This window comes from Dendropsophus ebraccatus, chromosome 5 (genome assembly GCF_027789765.1).
Source record: "Dendropsophus ebraccatus isolate aDenEbr1 chromosome 5, aDenEbr1.pat, whole genome shotgun sequence".
Taxonomy (NCBI): Eukaryota; Metazoa; Chordata; class Amphibia; order Anura; family Hylidae; genus Dendropsophus; species Dendropsophus ebraccatus.
Window position 1 is genome coordinate 124,937,996 of NC_091458.1, and position 23,047 is coordinate 124,961,042.

Here is a 23,047-nt window from a genome sequence, read left to right on the forward strand (position 1 = left end):
TCCTCACTAAAACATTTTTTAATGTAGATGTCAACATATTTTTAAGCATACCAATACCGCAGATAATAGTTTACATTATAAAAACTCAGTTATTATCCTGCTATGTGACGCAACTATTCACTACCAAGAGGAGGAAAAATCTGCTGCATAATGTATCAGTCTAATTTCTTTAACATTCAGGCCACGTTCACATGCTGTAAGACAGCAGACGTTCTGTGACATGGCAGAGTCACACAACGGCCGCTGTCTGTTAACTTCTTTTGAATTGGAATGTGGGCATATTCGGGTGTGCCTCCGTTCTAATTAACCATTGGAGACAATGTAGAGTCCGGCCAAAGCCGCACTTTACATTGTCCGCACAGTCTATTTCATGCAACCACTGTTAAATGAATTTCAGCCACACAAAATTGACACGTCAGTTTTTTGTGCTGCTGCATGGAATCCCTGGCGGAGTGTACACAGTGTGTATACACTCCAGCCGGAATTCCATGGAGTTCAATGCGATCGGATGCAGTCATTCAAAAACAGCCGTTGTTGCAAACTTGCAACAACTGCCATTGTTTATTGAAAATATAAGTTGTGAGAACGTGGCCTCAATCTATACAGGAAACAAAACAAGTGAAAATACCCAAACACCATAAAACTACTACAGTGTCATATCTGGGGACTAGGACAACCAACTCTCTGCCAGCGGTGCCAAGCCTCTTGCCACTGCACAAGGTATACACAAAAGAGTCATATGTCATAGAATTGGAATAGGCAAACAGGTTATCCTTGCCTGATCTGTAACAATGGTACAGTCAAACAAAACTCACAGGAGGGGAGAATCTAACAATAATGCAATATGTCAAAGAATACAGAAAAGAAAAGGGGGAAAAAAAAAAAAAAAAGAGAAAAGCAGGAAAAGCGCTGCTGGGATATACTGTACTCTTCTTACCATCCATCGACAGATACTGGTGGAGAAAAGGGTTGGGAGTGATGGAAAATCATTTTCTCAAAGAGATGAGCTGCAGCCATGCCGAGTGTTATATCTGCCGTTCTCTCCCCATACACAGGAACAATAGATTGGCCACCAGTTATTGAAGGTGTATGGGGACCTTAAAACGTCACAGGCGATTTTAAGAAACTTTGTAATTGGGTTTATTAGCCGAAAAAATGCATTTTTATCATGAAAAAGCAGTTTGAAGCACTCACCCCTGTCTTCATTGTTCTCTATGGGGAGGGGTGGAGGGAGATGAGGCACCAAAAAAGAGCTAATTTACAGCTACATCACCAGGCTCTCTCCTCTGAGGTCAACACTGACCTCTGACCTCGGAATAGAGCTTTCACATAGTTCCTGCTGTGTAATCCTTTGTTCTCTGCTGACAAATAATCTCCCTCCTCCCCCCTCCACAGCTTACACAGGGCTCGACTGATGTAAAAGAGTCCAGATTTCCTGATAATGAGAAGTGAATGAGAGAGAGGAGGGAGGGGGGACCTGGGGAAAGTCTTTGAATGCAGATAATTGCATAATTGCCTAATAAACCCAATTCAAGTTCCTTAAAAATCGCCTGTACTATTATTGCAAAAAAAAAAAAAAAAAAAAAGGACAGTGACACTTTAAGATTGGCCATAGGAGGTCATATAGACATGTTTTAACAAACCTGACAGTGAGCATTTAAAACACAAATCACTTTAACACGGAGTGGGAGACAGGAAATTACATGTTCCCATACGGAGATCACTACAGCAAAACACCAATACAAAATACTACCAAAAAGCACTTCCTTCTATATTATATTATATCTGGGCATATGAACTTTCACATACAATATTTTTTTCCCCCCCATTCTCTCCTTACAAATCGTTTTGTCTTTTAGATAGTAGTACACATGTTGGTACTGTGTACATTGTCTTATATGGTTTTCGCACCTGGCCGAATAGGCTAAAATAAAACAATTATGTTATGGCACCCTAATAAACAAATTGTACTTTAGAAGATGGAGTATTTTAAAGGAAGGCAATTAATTTTATTGTTGGCAGTTTTATATCGAGACAATCATAGCGTGTGAGCAATGCAAACCATTCTATTACAGGCAGGCACGCCTTTATTTCATGTCTAGTGACATCTAGTGTTTGAAAAGAAGCGCTACAGGCATTACACTGAAATTCTAAACAGAGGAAGATACCGGCCAATCAAACAAAATCAGTCAGATACACAAATAACAACCAATCACAGCTCAGCTTTCATTTGACTAGCATTCACTAAGATATAAAAGCTGAGCTGTTATTGGTTGCGCTTGACAAACCAGACAGTTTTGGTTACAGGCCGATTGATAAATCTGGCCCATTAGGTTTCCATAAAGGTCAGTCCTCAGTAACACAAAACAGGTTATGTTGGATGGCACTTCAGATCAGGTACCACCTTCACTGTGTGTTTGTGCCCTGTATTACTTGTCCACTGGAGATGCCGCCCATACATCCTGTCCTTTTGTTGTTTGTGTTAGTATCTTGCATTGAGCTGGAAGGACAAGCACTCCATTCTTTATATTAATGTGGTGCCTGCTAGTTTTTCCCTACAGCAGTTATGGCTATGCCCATGTCTTCGACAACTCTCTAGGGCGGGTTCCAATTTCTGCAGCAGCGGGGAATCAAATGCCGAGCAATCGGGTTCTGAAAATGTTGACAAACCCAAACAGTTTGACAGATCTGCTCAACACTATTCATGACAACAGGGGAGTGCATTAAAAAAAAAAAAAAAAAATCCTAAAAAGGAGATGCTTTACCTATGATGCATAGGTGAACTATATAATATGTTACAGATGCCAATCGAACACTTTCCTTACGCAGGAAGACAGTCATCACTACACAGATACTTACTTTAGCTTTCTTCATGCTGCTCATAGCCTTTCCTAAATCTTCAACATCTATAAGACCACTACCACTGCCCGCCTCCTCCTCTCCTTCAGATTCTGACTCGCTGGTTGTTTCATACAGTTCTTCCTGTTAAAAGACAATCTCTATAAATCTGAGTGTTTGAGGTCAAGGAAAAATGCTGTAAATGTCTGATCGGTCTCCATGAATATGATAGTGTAAGGGATAGTCATAAGCATGACTATAAGTAAACACATGTATGTGTCTATATTTACCTCAGAGCCTTCATGTTCAGACTCTTCAGGTTTGTTCCTATCGTCATCTGCAGAATTTGTTCCATCTTTTTTGGATTTGCATTTTCCTTTTCCTTTCTTACATTTTCCACTACAGACCTTCTTCTCTCCATTCATCAGAGCCTTCAACCTGCTCAGGAACTTTTCCTTCCAGGCACTGAAGTCTGCTTCTATGCTGCCATGCTTACTCTTTACAACATTACAGTCTCCCTCGGCACGAGTCATCACCCGGTGGGCACTCAGCATCCACAGCCACTTGTCAATATTTTTACCAACCTGTTAAAATAGCACAAAACCCTTAGTATAAAAATAATACACTAATAAACTAGTGTACATTACTAGAGAAATCCGTTTCTGTAGCTGTGTACTATACAAAGCTACTCTGGATTCCATTAGCCTAGGTATAGCTTAAGGGAGGTTAGAGGTTTGTATGTATTTTTAGTAATAATTAATATAGAAATGTGTGTTTATTGCGACAAACAAAAATCTAACTGTCCACAAATCACTAAAGAGATTCTCCAGGCTTTAGGATTTTTGCACTATTCACTAAATAGGACCATTCACTAAAAATAAACTTTTGAAGTGTTATCAGACTTGTCAAGGTTATTGATCACAGTGGGTCTCACTTCTGGCACCCGCTCTGATCACATGATGTAGTTGGGGAGAGATGGAAGCAGCACAACGCACTCGCCAGCCCGCCGGGCAGTCCATCAATATTCTCAATGTAAGTCTATGAGAAATTATTGAAGGAATGAGGGAATGAGGAAAGGATTGTGCTGCTGCGATCTGTTCCTTGCTTTATTTTCTAATCAAAAGCTGGTCTCTGCAGTAAGACCTGCTGTGACCAATAACTTTTCACATGACACTTTAAAAGTTATTTTTAGTGACAGTGCCCATTAAACCTCCTTATCGGTTAAAAAAATCCACACAAGCCTTTTTGACTCTGTGAAGCCCAATGACCTGTGTGCCACTACATGAAGACATAGCTTGGGCCCAGCCATCTCACATTCCATGCAATCTACAGGGTACCTGCGCACTACACACAACATACAGCATATATTGCAATATAGCCACAAAAATCAAAATGATTAAGTAAATACCATGTTGTAATGGCTGCTGTACACAGAGTTCCCCAATCCAAACACAGCATATCTCAAGCCTTTAAGAAAGGTTTTTCCAAAGCGAAAATCATTGGAAGCTTCTTCCAGCCACTTGCAGAACCACTCTGCGCTTTCTGGAGGCAGTCCGTCAGTGTAGGTAGCAACTATGAAGACACATATACTTTGACTTGTTGTCTACAAAGGGAATGGGGAGAGAAAGGGAAAGAAATTAATTATTTCCTATTTTTAAACAACAGAACTAAAGTTTCATCTGTGAGTACTAGTTATTGTCCTATGTGAAGAATGAGACAACATTAGAGAAAAAGGAATTATACGTACAGGCTAGAAGTCTGTTCACATGAGCAGATATTTGTATTACTAATTGCTATTATTACCATGGACATTAGTAAGTGAACTAGCAAGTCATGCTTTCATAATACTTGTAATCATAAAAATAATCTATGGCCACATACGTCATTATTCACATACTTTTAGACCTATTTATGAAAACTAACACTGTCCCTTTTTTTTTTTTTTTGCAGAAAATCAATAGTCCAGGTGATTTTAAGAAACTTTGCAAATGTGTTTATTAGGCAAATATGCCATTATCTGCATTCAAAAAACGCCTTTTTCCAGACACCCCCCCCCCCTGCTCATTATCAGGAAATCACGACTCGAGCCCTGTCTGTTCTATAGAGGGGGAGGGGGAGGGAGATTAGTCACTGGCAGAGAGAAGAGAACAAGGGATTACACAGTGGGAGCTGTGTGAAAGCCAGTATTCAAAGGTCAGAGAGGTCAGTACTGATTTCAGAGGAGACAGCCCGGTGGTGTAGCTGTAAATTAACTCTTTGTTGTCCTGTTTTGGTGCCTCATCTCCCTCCACTCCTCCCCTCTCTATAAGGGAAACATGAAGACAGGGGGGAGAGCTTCAAACTGCTTTTTCATGATAAAAATGCATTTTTCGCTAATAAACCCAATTACAAAGTTTCTTAAAATCGCCTGTACTATTGATTTCTGCAAAAAAAAAAAAAAAAAACCCACAATTTAAACAACAGTGACACTTTAAGCAAGCCAAACGAAAACAAAATAGCATATAATAAGAATTACAGCATCAAACACATTTCCCAAACAGACATTCATGCGTTTGCCTGGGATGAGCTCCAGAAGGCATCTGGTAGGAGAAATCATACTGAAAGGAACAGAGTATTAAGCCATCTGTACAGATGACAAGAGGTCATTTATAAAGACCACCAGATCACAGGACAGGTCCTAATGCAGCTGTACCTGACTCAGGAAGGTAAATGCCTGCCAAGAAAAGAGGAAGGGAGGGGGAGGAAACTGAGGGCACTGGGGGCGGATGTGATTCTTATAATGGAAAGAGAGAAAAATGCTAAAAGAAAGGAGAGAGGGATATGGACTCAAAGAGAGAGCACGTATTACAGTGACCAGGCTAAAGCAAGTATTATCTATTATCTTTACCTATTGTATCTGCCATCTACTGGTGTCACACTGTAATTTTAAGTATCGGCTTATGGCCCTATTCCACTGAACGATTATCGTTCGTTTTCGGACGATATCGAACCGCTACGGACGATAATCGTTCCATGGAATAGAGTGCAACGATCAGCCGACATCGTTCATGTCAGCTGATCGTTGCAGTCGCTTGTTTTTCAACATGTTGAAAAACAAGCGACTGATATAGCAGCGATCTGCTGCCGTCGCTCCGTTGAATAGGAGCGCATCGGCAGCAGATGCTGCTATATCCTATGGGCTGCCCGGACGATCTAGCGATCCCCCGGGCAGCCCCCCCGCAGCTCCCCGCCGCCCCCTCCCGCACTCACCCGCTCGCTGCTGCCGCGTTGAATAGCGGAGGCAGCGAGCGGCGAACGAGGAGCAAACGAGCGCTGACAGCGCTCGTTTGCTCCAACGACCCGTGGAATACGGGCTTTAGGCTGCATTCACACGTTCCAGGAAGTTGTCCGTGCGCACGGACAGTTTTACAGCCCATTGCTTTCTATTGGGCTATTCAGATGTTCCGTGATTTCACGGATCCGTGATCCGTTCCGTTAAAAAATAGGACATTTCATTACTCGGAACGGATGCACGGAAAGGATTCCCCATAGAAATCAATGAGAGCCGTGTTTTTAACAGATGTACACGGATGTGACATCCGTGTTCATCCGTGAAAAACACGGATGTGATGTAATCAATGTAATTTAAAATGCTTTAACACAGATCCATGAAAAAAAAACGGACACGGATACAAAATGGATGAAAGGACTGTTTTGCGGATCACGGAGATAGCTGCCGGACCACAATCACGGACCGGGAAAAACACTGAACGTGTGAATGCAGCCTTAGTGTTAAGCTTAGTGTCCAAAATGAAAGCTGCACGATTTATAAGGATCATTTTATAATGATGATAGTAAATGAAAAAATAGAAGGTAAAAAAAAAAAAATCTTAAAAAAAATATGTTTACCATAACAAATCTGATTTAAAACAATAAGAAATTTTCTGATTATACAATCTCTTCAATATAACCCATACAGACACAATAGCAGAGAATGTGCCTTAGAAGACCGAGCCAGGTCTGGCCATATACAATGTAAATGCTAATGTGCCATTAAATTCACTGCCACTGCTTGCAAATTTCAATCTGTAAAAGTTAAAAAATGCAAAAACTAAAGCAATTTGGCTGTAGACAGTTGATATGTAGGTCAGGTGAGACACGCTCTTCTTATGTTTGGCAGCAGAAAAGCGATAAGCAAATGCTGACGCATCACAGTGACCGTTTTCCGTCACAAAAAAAAAAAAAAGCCTAAAGCTAAAAATTTCAATTGAAATCCCTGGCATTTTTATTTTATAGGACTCTACGTACAGCACCTAGAAACCAGTTCTGTCAGCCAAAAAAAAACCCTCTACCCTAACTGACCAAATTTTTGAAGTTTTTTTTATTTTATTTTCTAATTTCCTATTTTACTATCAGTGTTTTAACATAACATTAAATCGGAAAGAGATGAAATGGCTTATATACCCTTCTATAATCTTAACAGATACAAACATTCAGATTGATCTTGCATTTTTGCAGGCACTAAGTCACCGACACATACCTGGCACTGTTTTGACATCTGCACTGTCAGCCACTTTGAATGTTATTGTCCGTTCTTCAGAACCAATTTGAAAAATATATGCTGACTGCAAGAACTGAATTACTGGAGTATACAGCTTTACTAATCCCCCCCCCCCCTCCAGTCATTGTATAGGAAATATGTTCTCAGTACATTAAACCATTGCTCCAATAACTGCATTGTATCTGTCAAAATCTATTTACTTGTGTGATTCCCACATGACCAGATTTTCATCCACTGAACGTTAACTACAAAGAATCCCATATTAACCTCTTACTGGGTTTATTCAGCCTTAAATTAGGGAGACACAAACGCTTAACAGATCGGTGTATTACTTACATCATTCTGTTCAGCCGTTCTCCTAATATGCAGGAGAATAGGATTCTTGCCACACCCCTCCCCCCGCACTCCAGAGTGACAGGTGACTGCCTATACACAGCATGGATATATAACTGCCAAGCAGCAGCTGGTGGCGGAGTTTTCTGCTTCTCATGAATATTCAGAACTACTGGGCTCATGCACATAATGGAGAGAACTACTTACTGTTCATATTATTTAGAAGGATATCTCTGAATTAGCTGCACAGAACCATGTAAGTGACACACCATTCTATTCAGCTTCTCTGTCACTAGTTTATGCTACCCTGTGATAGGACAGCAGAATCCTGCTGAAAGTCTCTTTAAACACCTTTATGTGGGCCATGAAAAGTGTCTAGTAGGCAGTAGGGCCTATCATTCCCTGGGTCCTAGCACCTCTACGCCTCATTCTGCTGTAGGCCTGACCTTTGTACAGTCAGTGATGCACATTCTGCATTCAACACAGCTTTTTATGAAAATATTACCACATGTACAGGCAGCAAAGAATGTTTTTATTAATATCTATCCAGCAGTGCCGCCAGCTCCATAGGTAGCCATGGGGTGACAGATTTGCTTTAAAGTGTCACTGTCGTTAAAATTTTTTTGCAGAAATCAATAGTACAGGCGATTAAGAAACTTTGTAATTGGTTTATTAGCCGAAAAATGAATTTTTATCATGAAAAAGCAGTTTGAAGCTCTCCCCCTGTCTTCATTGTTCTCCTATGGAGAGAGAAAGTAGAGGCACCAAAACAGAACAAAGTTAATTTATGTTCACATTAATTTATGTTCACATCGTCTCTCTCCTCTGACAGTCACCACTGACCTCTCTGACCTCTTAATAGCACTCTGTATAGCTCCCCTGCCGTGTTATCCTTTGTTCTGGGCTCTCAGCTTGTTCCTTTCTTCTCCCCCCTCCATAGCTCAGACAGGAGTCGACTGATGAAAAACAGTCGAGATTTCCTGATTCTGAGCAGTGGATGAGAGAAAGGAGAGGAGGGGGGGACCTGGGAAAAGTCTTTTTAAATGCAGATAATGGCATATTTGCCTAATAAACCCAATTACAAATTTCTTAAAATTGCCTGGACTATTGATTTCTGCAAAAACAATTTAACGACAGTGACTCTTTAACCTCTTAAGGACATATGAGTACCCGTACGTCATGTGTCCCCAGGAGGTGTTCAGAGCGGGGCCGCACGGCGACCCTGCTCTGAACCGCCGCGATCCTGGGTGCCACGTGTAGCCCGGGACCGCGGCTATTAGCGTTCTGATCGCCGTACCCGCTAATCAAGTAATCGGAAGCAGCTGTCAAAGTTGACCGTTGCCTCCGATTACCGGAGGCAGACGTTCCCTGGTGTCTAGTGGGGGAGATAGCTTCTCCGGGAGCAATCTTCGTGTCTGCAGCCGGCCGGGGTCCGCTCCAAGATGGCGCCGTCCCCGGCTCGGCACTCATTTATTTTCGGCTGCAGCAGCCGAAAGCAAACGAGTGCCAATCTCATTGATCTTTGCTGTATAAGTATACAGAAAAGATCTCAATGAGAGATCAAAGTGTATATACTAGAAGTCCCCCAGGGGGGCTTCTGGTATATGTGTAAAAAAAAAAAAAAAAGTATTCTTATTAGTAAAAAGCCCCCTCCCCTAATAAAAGTTTGAATCACCCCCCTTTTCCCATGTTTTGAATAAAAGTAAATAAATAAACATGTTTGCTATCGCCGCGTGCGTAATTGCCCGAACTATTACTCACATTACTGATCTCACACGGTAAACGCCAAAAAATCCCAAAGTGCAAAATTGCGCATTTTTGGACAAAAGCGTTATAAGCCTGGGAATGGAGCGATTTTAAGGGATGTATATTTGTTAACAATGGATTGAATTTTTTACAGGCCATCAGATACAATAAAAGTTTTAATCGTAACGACTTGAGGAACATGCATAACAAGTCAGTTTTACCCCAGGGCGAATGGCGTAAAAACAAATACCCCCCAATTAAAAGAAATGCGTTTGTTTTTTTTCCAATTTCACCCCACTTATTTCTGGTTTTGCAGTGTACTTTATGCAGAAATTCAGCCTGTCATTGCAAAATACAATTAGTCACGCAAAAAATAAGGGCTCATGTGGGTTTCTAGGTGGAAAAATGCAATTGCTATGGCCTTTTAAACACAAGGAGAAAAAAAAACAAAAACGAAAATTGGCCCAGTCCTTAAAGGGTTAAATATAAATGGAATAAAATGTGACAAAACTATTAAACTACCAGAACTAGACACTTACACTTCAAAAAGGGACCACTATGGAAGAATCTAATAATGTAGTAAAATGTATCCTGAGATTCCTAGGGAATGGTACACAGATTTTCTGATTGGCACATGATGAATCCCAATGTCACACACACTGGGCCTAACACAATGTAATGGTTTTGACTGGCGTGTTCCTTGAACTGGATACAAACTATTTAGAATGACAAGGTACATTGTGTTGGCAGATGAGTTTATTTTTTTTGTAAAATTTGCACTTTTCTTTTACAATAATGCCTACAAACTTTTAGAAAACAACAGAATTGCTGACCAGCAAGTGTCTTGTCTGACATCCTGGTAATGACATTTTAGCATGTCAGCAGAGGACTAGGACAGCATTCATGCATTGACCTATTTCATAGTCAAAAGTTTACAAACATTCACTAAATAAAATAAAGGCTAGAAAAATAAATAAAATATGCCACCGACGACCTGTAAATTAAACCAAACCGGTAATAAAATAAAACGTCTTTAGTGGACGCAACAACCAGTCACAGCTCAGCTTTGCTTTCATTTTGACAGAGCAGATGAGAGCTGTGCCCTGACTAGCCACTACGAAAAAAAGAAAAAGTGAGAGCACAAATCGGTTCATAAACATAAAGGGATGCTCAGTGTCCCCCTGCCATCATCCTCTCCAGCAGCAACAGCCACACAGCTCTGGGAGTCGGGTCGTGACATCACCATGTTATCCAGGAAGTGACATCATCATGTTATCCAGGAAGTGACATCACCATGTTATCCAGGAAGTGAAGCCTTGATGCAGTAGTAAGTGCAGGGAAAAAGGCACTTTATAAGCATTTCCCATAATAAGTGTATATTGGGGATTTGTGTATCTTTTGGGAGACAGTAAAATACTTCAATAAAAATTTTCCCGGATTTCTCCTTAAAGTTTTGCCCATGGATAGAACGGTGCAGACACGGGGAAGCCAGTGCCCAGGTCCTTTTTTTTCAAGCGTGGCCCGATTCCTGTGTATGCCGCTGTTCTATTCACAGGCACTGGGCGGGGGTGAAACTGGAGGTGGGCCGGCCTGCCTTCAGTGGAAGAACACCCCGCCCCTCTATGACGCAGCCCCTGGCTGATGCCCGTGAATAGAACGGCGTAGACGGGAATTGTACCGTGGGTCTCAAAAAAAAAAAAAAAAGCACTGCGGCACCGGCTTCCCAATGTCGATGCTGTTCTATCCATGGGCAAAACTTAGACGGGATGTACCTGATGTTACATTAACTCTAAGGTGGAAATGTATCATCTTTGCTTATAGTAGCTATGTAGATATATAAGCACACTAAATAAAAAAAAATAAAACCCACAATAGTTGATACGTTTTGAGCACCAGCGTCTATTAGATGACTCCTGATCACAATGAAAAAAAACAAAAACAAAACACAACACAGGGCTCCAGATGGCGACCAAAATGGTCGCCAATGCGACTGACATTTTGCAAATGGCGCCCAGATTTATTAATCTGGGCGCCATTTGCGACTGGCCCCGGCGGCGGCAGACTGTCTCTTTAAGGACAGTGACCGCCTTCCGCACGCTGCACCGAAGGGTGTCTCCGCACACTGGGGACACGCTTCTCCAGTGACGTCATCTAGCACGTTCGTCATTCATTGGACGGACGGCCGCAGAGGCGCCACACTCATCCAGCGCCTCTCTCCCGCCTCTCCTTACCCGGCGGATCCTCAAGTTCACCCCAGCGGCACCATACTTAGATTGTTGATGACTGGGTGAGTATAACCGGAGGGGCGGCAGGGGCGGCGGCCGGCCAGTAATGTGTGTGTGGGGGGGACCGTGGCCTGGGTAGTGTGTTTATTGTGATGGCGGCCAGGTGCGGTAGTCAGTGCGTGGGGGTGGGGGGGGGGGGATGTATAGACTGCACAGTACCACTTCCCTCAGTGTCTGTATGTATACACTGCACAGTACCACTTCCCTCAGTGTCTGTATGTGTAATAGACTGCACAGTGCCACTTCCCTCAGTGTCCGTATATATATACACTGCACAGTACCACTTCCCTCAGTGTCTGTATATATATATATATATATATATATATATATATATATATATATATATATACACACTGCACAGTACCACTTCCCTCAGTGTCTGTATATATATATATATATATATATATATATATATATATATATATATATATATATACACTGCACAGTACCACTTCCCTCAGTGTCTGTATATATATACACTGCACAGTACCACTTCCCTCAGTGTCTGTATATATATATACACTGCACAGTACCACTTCCCTCAGTGTCTGTATATATATATATATACACTGCACAGTACCACTTCCCTCAGTGTCTGTATGTATATACACTGCACAGTACCACTTCCCTCAGTGTCTGTATATATATATATATACACTGCACAGTACCACTTCCCTCAGTGTCTGTATATATATACACTGCACAGTACCACTTCCCTCAGTGTCTGTATATATATACACTGCACAGTACCACTTCCCTCAGTGTCTGTATGTATATACACTGCACAGTACCACTTCCCTCAGTGTCTGTATGTATATACACTGCACAGTACCACTTCCCTCAGTGTCTGTATGTATATACACTGCACAGTACCACTTCCCTCAGTGTCTGTATGTATATACACTGCACAGTACCACTTCCCTCAGTGTCTGTATGTATATACACTGCACAGTACCACTTCCCTCAGTGTCTGTATGTATATACACTGCACAGTACCACTTCCCTCAGTGTCTGTATGTATATACACTGCACAGTACCACTTCCCTCAGTGTCTGTATATATATATATATACACTGCACAGTACCACTTCCCTCAGTGTCTGTATATATATATATATATACACACTGCACAGTACCACTTCCCTCAGTGTCTGTATATATATACACTGCACAGTACCACTCCCCTCAGTGTCTGTATGTATACACTGCACAGTACCACTTCCCATATACATTGCCACAGGGGCTATATGTCATCGGCTGCCGGGGGCTATATATATATATATACACATTATATATATATATACACATATAGTAGATCATTGCCGGTAAGATGGCAGCTGGCTGAGGGAACACACCGGCAGCAGGGGGTATATGGTTGTCAAGTTTTCATGTTGAACATTTTCAAACTAAGAAAAGAAAGAATCTAAAGGAGGAGGATGCTGCCGTGGCCTCTGCACACAGTAAGTCCCATTTAACATAACATTAATGTTACATGTTTTAAAATGTTGGCGACCAAATATTCTATTTGGCGCCTAAATTTTTCAGGTTAGGAGCCAATGGCTCCTAGGTAAATTTTTTAGTCTGGAGCTCTGCAACATACACACTTTCATCTGGGTGTGTGAACAGACCCATGGCCATAACTGAGGGTAGCTAATAGAAAGGAGGTCCCACTCTGGCAAATTAAGCCATCTATTATATACTTAGCCATGGCCACCATGTTACATGTCAATGACCAATATCAGCAGCAGGTTTTCTACTGTTTTAGAAACTTTATGATATATCGGACTGTCATGTCAGTTTGACAAGGTGGCCTAGATCAGTGCTTCTTAAGTCCTGTCCCCCACCAAGAGCTCATGTTTTGAGAATATCCCATAGAAAGAACACCTGAGATAGTACCTGATACTAAGGAAATCATCAAAATATGATCTGTTAATGGGCAATGAAAACTGGAATTAAAGGGGTTGTCCAGCAAAAATTTTTTCTTTCAAATCAACTGGTGTCAGAAAGATAGATTTGTAATTTACTTCTTTTTAAAAATCTCAAGTCTTTCAGTATTTATCAGCTGCTGTATGTCCTGCAGGAAGTGTTTTATTTACATTCAGACACAGTGCTCTCTGCTGACATCTCTGGCCGAGAGAGGTTTTCTATGGAGATTTGCTACTGCCTGGACAGTTTCTGACATGGACAGAGGTGGCAGCAGAGAAGACAACACTTCCTGCAGGTTATATAGTAGCTTATAAGTTTGGGAAGACTTGAGATTTTTAACCCCTTCAGGACCGTGTGAATTTTTGTTTTTGCGCTTTCGTTTTTCCTCATCACATTTAAAAGGCTGTAGCACTACCTTTTTTTCACCTACAGACCCACACGAACCCTTATTTTTTGCGCCACTAATTGTGCTTTGCAATGACAGGTTTAATTTTTCTATTAAAAAGATCAGCGCGGCGATACCAAATATGTATACTTATTTTCATTTATAAAAAGGGAAAAGGGGGCGATTTTAAATTTATTAGGGGAGGGGGTTTTTTATTAATGAAAAAAACTATTTTTCCTACACAGTAATTAGAAGTCCCCTGGGGGACTTCTATATACACAACATTGATCTCCCATTAAAATCAATGCTGCGTATATAATAAAGCACCGATCCATTAGATCGGTGCTCTATTGGTCTGGTCTGCTGCTGATCAGATTAACAAAATAACAAGCCAGGATCACAGTCATTCCGACGCTGAGGCCCGGCCGGGTAAGGTAAACGGACCGCCCCTCCGCGATCGCATCGCGGTGGGGGGGTGGGGGGGTTCGGGTGATCTGCCCACTGGATACCAGGGATGGGGGAGAAAAAGCAATTTAGCAATTCATGGCATCTAAATGACTCATTAGCGGGCACATCGATCGGCCCTCGTAGCAAAACTCCCCTACCCGACTAAGGACGTACAATTACGTCCTTGGTCGTGAAGGAGTTAAATAGAAGTAAATCACAAATCTATATAATTTTCTGACACCAGTTGATTTGAAAGTAAAAGATTTTCGCTGGACAGCCCCTTTAACCTCTTAAGGACGCATGACGTACCCGTACATTATGCGCCCATAAGAGGTGTTCAGAGCGGGGCCGCGCGGCGACCCCGATCTGAACCACCGCGGTCCCGGGTGCCGCTTGTAGCGGGTATTAGCAGGCACGGTTCGATCGCCGTGTCCACTAATACAGTAATCAGATGCAGCTGTCAAACATGACAGCTGCATCCGATTACCGGATGCAGCACTTCCCTGGTGTCTAGTGGCGGAGATCGCTCCTCCGGGATGTTGTCCCAGAGGAGCGATCTCCGTTACTGCTGCCGGCCAGGGGGGCTTCTAGTATATGTGTAAAAAAAAAAAAAAAAAAAGTATTATTAGTAAAAAGCCCCCTCCCCTAATAAAAAGTCTGAATCACCCCCCTTCGGGCCGCGTGTGTAATCGCCCGAACTATTAATCACATTACTGATCTCGCACGGTAAACGGCGTAAGCGCAAAAAAATCCCAAAGTGCAAAATTGCGCATTTTTGGTAGCATCAAATCCAAAAAATGCGTAATAAAAAGCAACCAAAAAGTCGTATATGCGCAATCAAGGTACCGATAGAAAGAACACATCATGGCGCAAAAAATGACACCTCACACAGCCCCATAGACCAAAGGATAAAAGCGTTATAAGTCTTGGAGTGGAGCGATTTTAAGGAACGTATATTTGTTAACAATGGTTTGAATTTTTTACAGGCCATCAGATACAAGAAAAGTTATACATGTTATATATCGTTTTAATCGGAACAACTTGAGGATTATATATAACAAGTTTTACCCCAAGGCGAATGGCGTAAAAACACATTGCCCCCAAATAAAATAAAGGCTTTTTTTTTATTTCAATTTCACCACACTTTGAATATTTTCTGGTTTCACAGTGTACTTTATGCAAAAATTCAGCCTGTCATTGCAAAGTACAATTAGTGACGCAAAAAATAAGGGCTCATGTGGGTTTCTAGGAAGAAAAATGCAAGTGCTATGGCCTTTTAAACACAAGGAGGAAAAAACGAAAACGAAAATTGGCCCCGTCCTTAAAGGGTTAAGCAGCACTGGTGTAGATGAAAGCATGATGACAATGTGACCAAGACAGCAAACAAAAGTAATAGTCTCAGCAGTGAAGAATAAGTTGCACTGTTGTTTGCAAAAAAACACTGACAATTCAGTGTAAGGCTACGTTCACACAGAGCAAAAGGAGCGGATTACGCAAGGAAATATTTCCGCCTGAAATCAACTGACGCCGAATTCCGAGCAGAATATAAGCAGAATGTAAGCAGAATCCCTGCGTATTCTGCTAGGAAAGTGTTCAGCTCGTAATCAGCTCTTGACAAATTCAGCGCGGAATACTCGAGGAATCCGCGCTGAATCCGCATGCATTCAGCGCTGAAATTCAGCGAGTATTTGGTAAGTAAACTAGACTATACCAGAACATATACTAGAATCCTCCTCCCCCCCCCCTTTTCCCCATTTCCGCGCTGATTCAGCGAGTAATTTCCGCTTGTATTACGCTTGTATTCCGCGCTGAATACGCGCGTATTCCGTGCTGAAACAGAGAATCAGAGCCCCATTGATTTGTATAGGCTTCCGCTAGCGGAAGAATGAACATGTTCATTCTTCTGGCGGAAAGCGGATTAGTTCAGTGCGGAAATTCCACTGTGTGAACTGCAGAGCAGAATTTCCATTCAAAACAATGGAAATTAGCTCTGCACCTATTTTAATGGCTGAAATTTCAGCGCTGATTCAGCGCAGAAATTCAGCTGCTTTTGCTCAGTGGGAACGAGCCCTAATACAAGCGGAAATTACTCGCTGAATCAGCGTGGAAATGGGGAAAGGGGGGGGGGGGGAGGAGGATTCTAGTATATATGTTCTGGTATAGTTATTATTATTATTATTATTATTATTTATTTATAAAGCACCCTTAGTTCCAGAGCGCTATACAATAGATAGGCAACAGGCAGGAACAATACAAGATCAGAAAACATTACATGAAGGCAAAAGACAGACTGGTACATGGGGGAAGAGGACCCTGCCCGCGAGGGCTCACAATCTATGGGATCTAGTTTACTCACCAAATACTCGCTGAATTTCAGCGCTGAATGCATGCGGATTCAGCGCGGATTCCTCGAGTATTCCGCGCTGAATTTGTCAAGAGCTGATTACGAGCTGAACACTTTCCTAGCAGAATACGCAGGGATTCTGCTTACATTCTGCTCGGAATTCAGCGTCAGTTGATTTCAGGCGGAAATATTTCCTTGCGTAATCCGCTCCTTTTGCTCTGTGTGAACGTAGCCTTATGGTTAGCACATAGGACTGAAAAAAGGCTTCTGCAAACAATAACCATGATAAAATAATTCCCTACCCTTTGTATTCTATTTATAGTTTACTCACCTCATCCACCAAATTGTCATCTGGATCATAGTCTTTCATGTTAATAACTTCTACAGGAAGGCCCAGTGCAGCGACGTCTTCAGCAAGAGCACTAGCAAAGCCCTAGAAACAAACACGTAGTGTGAGCTAACACTTTACTCACATGTAGATATTGTAAGCGATATTCAGAAAAGACCCAATATTTAGTCACATCTATGACTATACGGAGTTATTAACTAAATCACCTTAATATATAAAATACAGGGTAAGTAGTATATGAAGGGTAAATTGCCTACATAAAGTGGTTCAGGGAATTTTGTTGAATTCTAATGCAAAGTAAAATATATACATCTGGCAGTATTACAATCTGTGCATATTCTATTGATGATATTGATAACTGGCCAGTGTAGAGAGAGGACAAAGATGAGGCTTTGGTGGCGGCTGGGGTATTGCAGACGGGTATCATTCTACTTCCCTCTCCGACCTCTGTAAAGGGCTTGCAGCATTTCTGATGGTTCAAATTGTCGCCACTAGGCTGGTATCACAGAATTTCATTATTTCAACCAAAGCCAGGAGTGGATAAGAAATGAATGGGAAAATATAAAAGGCTAAATCACCAGCCCACAGAGTATGGAGTACGGGCACAGTAAGCACTCCATTCATTGCAGGGTGTCTGAACTCCCATTCTCAGGATTGGTGGGGGTGCAGGTGATCAGACCCCAGCAATCAGCTTATCTCCTAACCATAACAAGACTAGACTGGAATACCCCCATTGGTGGGAGATTTGTTGCTAAGATCCCCACCCATCGCTAAAATAAATGAGAGGACTTTGTATATAAGCAAAAGTTAACAAAGCAACCTTAAGGTGTCGGGATTTTTTTTGTTTTGTTTTTTTGCAGGAATCAATAGTACAGGCGATTTTTAGCAAACTCTGTAATTGGGTTTATTAGGCAAATATGCCATTATCTGCAATCAAAAAGACTTTCCTCAGGTCCCCCCCCTTCTCTCATCCACTGCTCATTATCAGGAAATCACAACTCTTTTACATCAGTCAAGCCCTGTCTGTTCTATGGAGAGGGCAGGGAGGAGGAGGGAGATTAGTCGGCAGCAGAGAACAAAGGATTATACAGAGGGACCTGTGTGAAAGCCTGTATTCAGAGGTTAGAGAGGTCAGTGCTGACGTCAGAGGAGATAGCCGGTAATGTAGCTGTAAATCAACTCTTTGTTGTCCTGTTATGGTGCCTCATCTCCCTCCAACCTTCCCCTCTCTATAGAGAAAAATGAAGACGGGGAGAGAGCTTCAAACTGCTTTTTCATGATAAAAATGCATTTTTCGGCTAATAAACACAATTAAAAAAAGTTTCTTAAAAAATAGCCTGTACTATTGCTTTCTGCAAAAAAAAATTAAGACAGTGACACTTTAAAGAGTAAGTATTTTTCTACTTCTTAAACCCACCTTGGAAGTACCAGTCTGAGAGCCATAAAAAATCTTGACGCCTGAAACAAAGACTTCTTTTTCCTTGTTTACATTAGGGGTGTTATTTTTTATAGGTTTACTTGTTACGGGTGGTATGCCATTCTGAGACGTTTCGACCTGTTAAAAGATTTAAAAAAATACTTGGTTCAGTTTAGAATGACAATGGCATTGTCAGTAAATACTGGGCATATGGCAGAGTCACTACGATGATGTCAATAAGTAACCATACCCTCACAAATCCACAGGCTAAAAAGAATCTTGCAGAAGGAATCTACTAGGGAATATTAGTGAGAGGAGATTGGCATCACAATCTCCCCAGCTTGCTAAACTTTCCATCACACTCTCAATATGTGAACACCAGATATTCTAAGGGAATAGCGGCATTGGCCAAGGATTCCTGTTTACAGTAGGAGACCTTGGATCCGCTCACCTGAATGTGATAACTTTGCAGGCCAAAAAAAAAAAAAAAAGGCAGCCTCTGTATGGAAAATACACTGGCAACATTAGCAATTTTAATCTAAGAAGCCAAACAAACTTAAGGCTTCATGAGGAGAATGTGGAATAAAACGTCTGTCTATTAAAGAAAACCTTACCACACTTACTGGTGCTTACTACATTAGAGCACATTGATTTTCAAAAATTAGGGTGACATCCAACCAGTCCCTCATCATAGAAAACTCACTTTTCCTCTATCTTAGTTTTCTGACCTTCTGCTGATCTGACGGTTACCAATAAAGGACATCCCACCTGGTGTAGGGGACCCCCAAACCTAGGAGGTCCTTTAGATTGCTAGGCAGGGTCTTTATAGCATACCACCACAGGGGCACTATGTTAATTTTCTATATGTCTGATACCACACCTCTGCCTATTTCTACAGAATGATTGCTTTGTATAGATTACTTTTTAAATAAATATACTGTAGTTCTTGTCCATGTGGCAATGTTTTTGTAGCGCTGGATAACCTCTTTAATACCATATTTGTGAAGCTCGGACGTACTGATCACCTAATAAATTTTTTTTCATATATATAATGTAACAAAAAACAAAAAAAAAAAACCAAATCCTGGACCTTTTATGCCTCTTTTCGTTTACACCGTTGGGCGTTAGTGATGACGATTGTTATTTTTTAATAGAACGGACAATTACAAACGCTATGATATGTTTATTTATTTATTTCTATATGTTTTATTTATATAATGGGAAAGGGGTGATTTTGGGGGGTATTTATAAAGACTTTTTTTTTTTTTTAAACACACATTTTAAGTCCCCTTGGGGGACTTTTACATACAATTATTATATTATACACACTGATCATTGCTATGCCATAGGCATAGCATTGATCAGTGTAATAGGCGCTCTGCTGATTGAGCCTGCCTGTGACAGACTTAAACATCAGATCGCCGATCGGACCGCACGGAGGCAGGTGAGAGACCTCCGGTGGTCCAATAAAAATGAAAACGATCGGGGGCCCGATCGGTAAGTGACAGGGGACTTCCCTTGTCACTTAATTACAGCCGCGATCGCGGCGTTTAAGTGTAACGGTGAGGGCCGGGCTGCTCACTGCAGCCAGCGGCCAACTCCTATGAAGCGTGCTCCATAGCCCAGGACGTACCGGTACGCCCTGGGTCGTCTGGGGACAGTGACCCATGGTGTGTATGTCCTGGGTCGTCTAGGGGTTAATGTAGAGCAGAAAGACAACACAGGCAAGTTTTAAACAGGTGTCTATTTAATGTGCAGCATCTAAGCTTGTGGATGGTGTAGAAAACCACATACAGATAAAAGGGGGGGGGGGTGACAGTATCACTTTAAGGCATAGTCTGAATGAGCCTGGTCCCATTGCACATGCAGGAAATTAACAGCTGAGCTGGGACACTGCTGCGGCCACTGAATGGCTGTGTGGGCAATCCCAGTTGCTAACCCCGGGCTCCGTCTTGTTCTGTGGCTCCCAGCAACTGGATGTCCCACTCAGTCAATTCGTGCGCCGCTGGAAAACAGCGCACCGACAGGCTGAGCAGGACGTCAAGATGCTGGGAGCCACAGAAAAAGCCAGAGCGCAGACCGGTAATGTATGTACCGAGCCATGGGGGCTTAACCCTTTAAGGACAGAGCAAATTTCGATTTTTGCGTTTTCGGTTTTTCCTCCTTGTGCATAAAAGGTCATAGCACTTGCATTTTTCCACCTAGAAACCCACATGAGCCCTTATTTTTTGCGTCACTAATTGTACTTTGCAATTACAGGCTGAATTTTTGCATAAAGTACACTGCGAAACCAGAAAAAAATTCAAAGTGTGGTGAAATTGAAAAAAAAAACGCATTTTGTTTATTTGGGGGAAATGTGTTTTTACGCCATTCGCCCTGGGGTAAAACTGACTTGTTATATATGTTCCTCAAGTTGTTACGATTAAAACGATATGTAACATGTATAACTTTTATTGTATCTGATGGCCTGTAAAAAATTTAAACCATTGTCAACAAATATACGTCACTTAAAATCGCTCCATTCCCAGGCTTATAACGCTTTTATCCTTTGGTCTATGGGGCTGTGTGAGGTGTCATTTTTTGCGCCATGATGTTTACTTTCTATCGGTACCTTGATTGCGCATATACGACTTTTTGATCGCTTTTTATTACAATTTTTCTGGATTTGATGCGACCAAAAATGCGCAATTTTGCACTTTGGGATTTTTTTGCGCTGACGCCGTTTACCGTACGAGATCAGGAATGTGATTAATTAATAGTTCGGGCGATTACGCACGCGGCGATAGCAAACATGTTTGTTTATGTATTTATTTATTTACTTTTATTTATAACCTGGGAAAAGGGGGGTGATTCAGACTTTTATTAGGGGAGGGGGCTTTTTACTATTAACAACACTTTTTTTTTTACTTTTACACTTATACTAGAAGCCCCCCTGGGGGACTTCTAGTATAAGTGCTTTGATCTCTCATTGAGATCTCTGCAGCATAGATATGCTGCAGAGATCCATGAGATAGGCACTCGTTTACTTCCGGCTGCTGCAGCCGGAAACAAACGAGTGCCGAGCCGAGGACGGCGCCATCTTGGACGCGTCCCCGGCCGGCTTCAGTTACGGAGATCGCTCCTCTGGGATAACATCCCGGAGGAGCGATCTCCTCCACTAGACCCCAGGGAACGGCTGAATCCGGTAATCGGATGCAGCTGTCATGTTTGACAGCTGCATCTGATTACTGTATTAGCGGGCACGGCAATCGGACTGTGCCCGCTAATACCTACGGTCCCGGGCTACTCGCGGCACCCGGGACCGGCGCGGTTCAGAGCGGGGTCGCCGCGCGGCCCCGCTCTGAACTTCCTTACCGGCATCAGGGCGTAAATTTACGCCCGATGTCGTTAAGGGGTTAAAGTGACTCTGTACCCACAATCTGAGCCCCCCAAACCACTTGTACCTTCAGATAGCTGCTTTTAATCCAAGATCTGTCCTACGGTCCATTCGGCAGGTGATGCAGTTATTGTAAAAAAAATACTTTTAAAATTGCAGCTCCGTGCCAATTGGGAGTATCTGTGCCCTAACTTTGTACCACCCCCTCCATCCCTCCTCCCCACCCTCTTCATCATTAGGAATGCCACTGGAACATTTACTTCTGTTTGAACATTGCACAGATGTCCTAATGATCCAGCCCATGTGCCGTGGTAACACAGGTAGTGAATAGGAGGCAATCTGCATGGAGCATTCCTAATGATGAGAAGGGCGGGGAGGAGGGACGGAGGGGTGGTGCAAAGTTAGGACACAGAAACGCCCGTAGGGCACAGAGCTGCAATTTTTATGACGATAACTGCATTACCTGCCAAACGGACCACAGGACAGATCTTGGATTAAAAGTAGCTATCCAAAGGTACAAGTAGTTTGGGGGGTCAGATTGTGGGCACAGAGTCGCTTTAAGGGGGCTGCCGCTTACACACTCACAGCAGGATAACAATTCCGCTGCCAGTATGTAATCCTAGTGAAACTCACAGGAGGGGAATAACAGCGTGAAATCCGCTGCAACTCCGTTACATGTGAAGCTACCCTTAAGTTATATTACATTCTTATAATTGCTTGTACTATTGATCTATGCAAAAGTTTGCTAAAATGACAGTAACTATTTAAGCTGAACTGAAGGCCATATATCCTACAGACTGCAGAGGAATGGTTTCATCACACTGCCTCCTCCTCCTCCTCACAGAATACAATTACCTGGTCAGCACAAGTGATTGCACAAAACAATAACATATTCCCATTTATCAGCCACTTTGTATTATCTCCTAATTGCTTCTTTTACTACACAAAGAATCTATTCTACTTGTGTGGATGAATGATGAACAGGCACATCTTACTATCAGAGGTCATTTCAGATGTTTATTCGTTTACTACATTTTACTTCTATAGTTCACAAAAAAAAAT

At 42.1% G+C, this 23,047-nt stretch overlaps 1 protein-coding gene across 1 annotated transcript in view; it reads right to left on the minus strand.

Moving 5' to 3' along the window:
* Positions 1 to 23,047, minus strand: part of LOC138792983 (S-adenosyl-L-methionine-dependent tRNA 4-demethylwyosine synthase TYW1-like) — a 131,970-nt gene that overhangs the window by 102,638 nt on the left and 6,285 nt on the right. Inside the window, exons 3-7 of the mRNA XM_069971180.1 lie at positions 18,610 to 18,747; positions 17,175 to 17,276; positions 4,247 to 4,441; positions 3,129 to 3,422; positions 2,860 to 2,982 (exon numbers count right to left, since the gene is read on the minus strand). Of these exons, the coding sequence (XP_069827281.1) occupies positions 2,860 to 2,982; positions 3,129 to 3,422; positions 4,247 to 4,441; positions 17,175 to 17,276; positions 18,610 to 18,747 (852 nt within the window). The remainder of the gene's footprint in view (positions 1 to 2,859; positions 2,983 to 3,128; positions 3,423 to 4,246; positions 4,442 to 17,174; positions 17,277 to 18,609; positions 18,748 to 23,047) is intronic.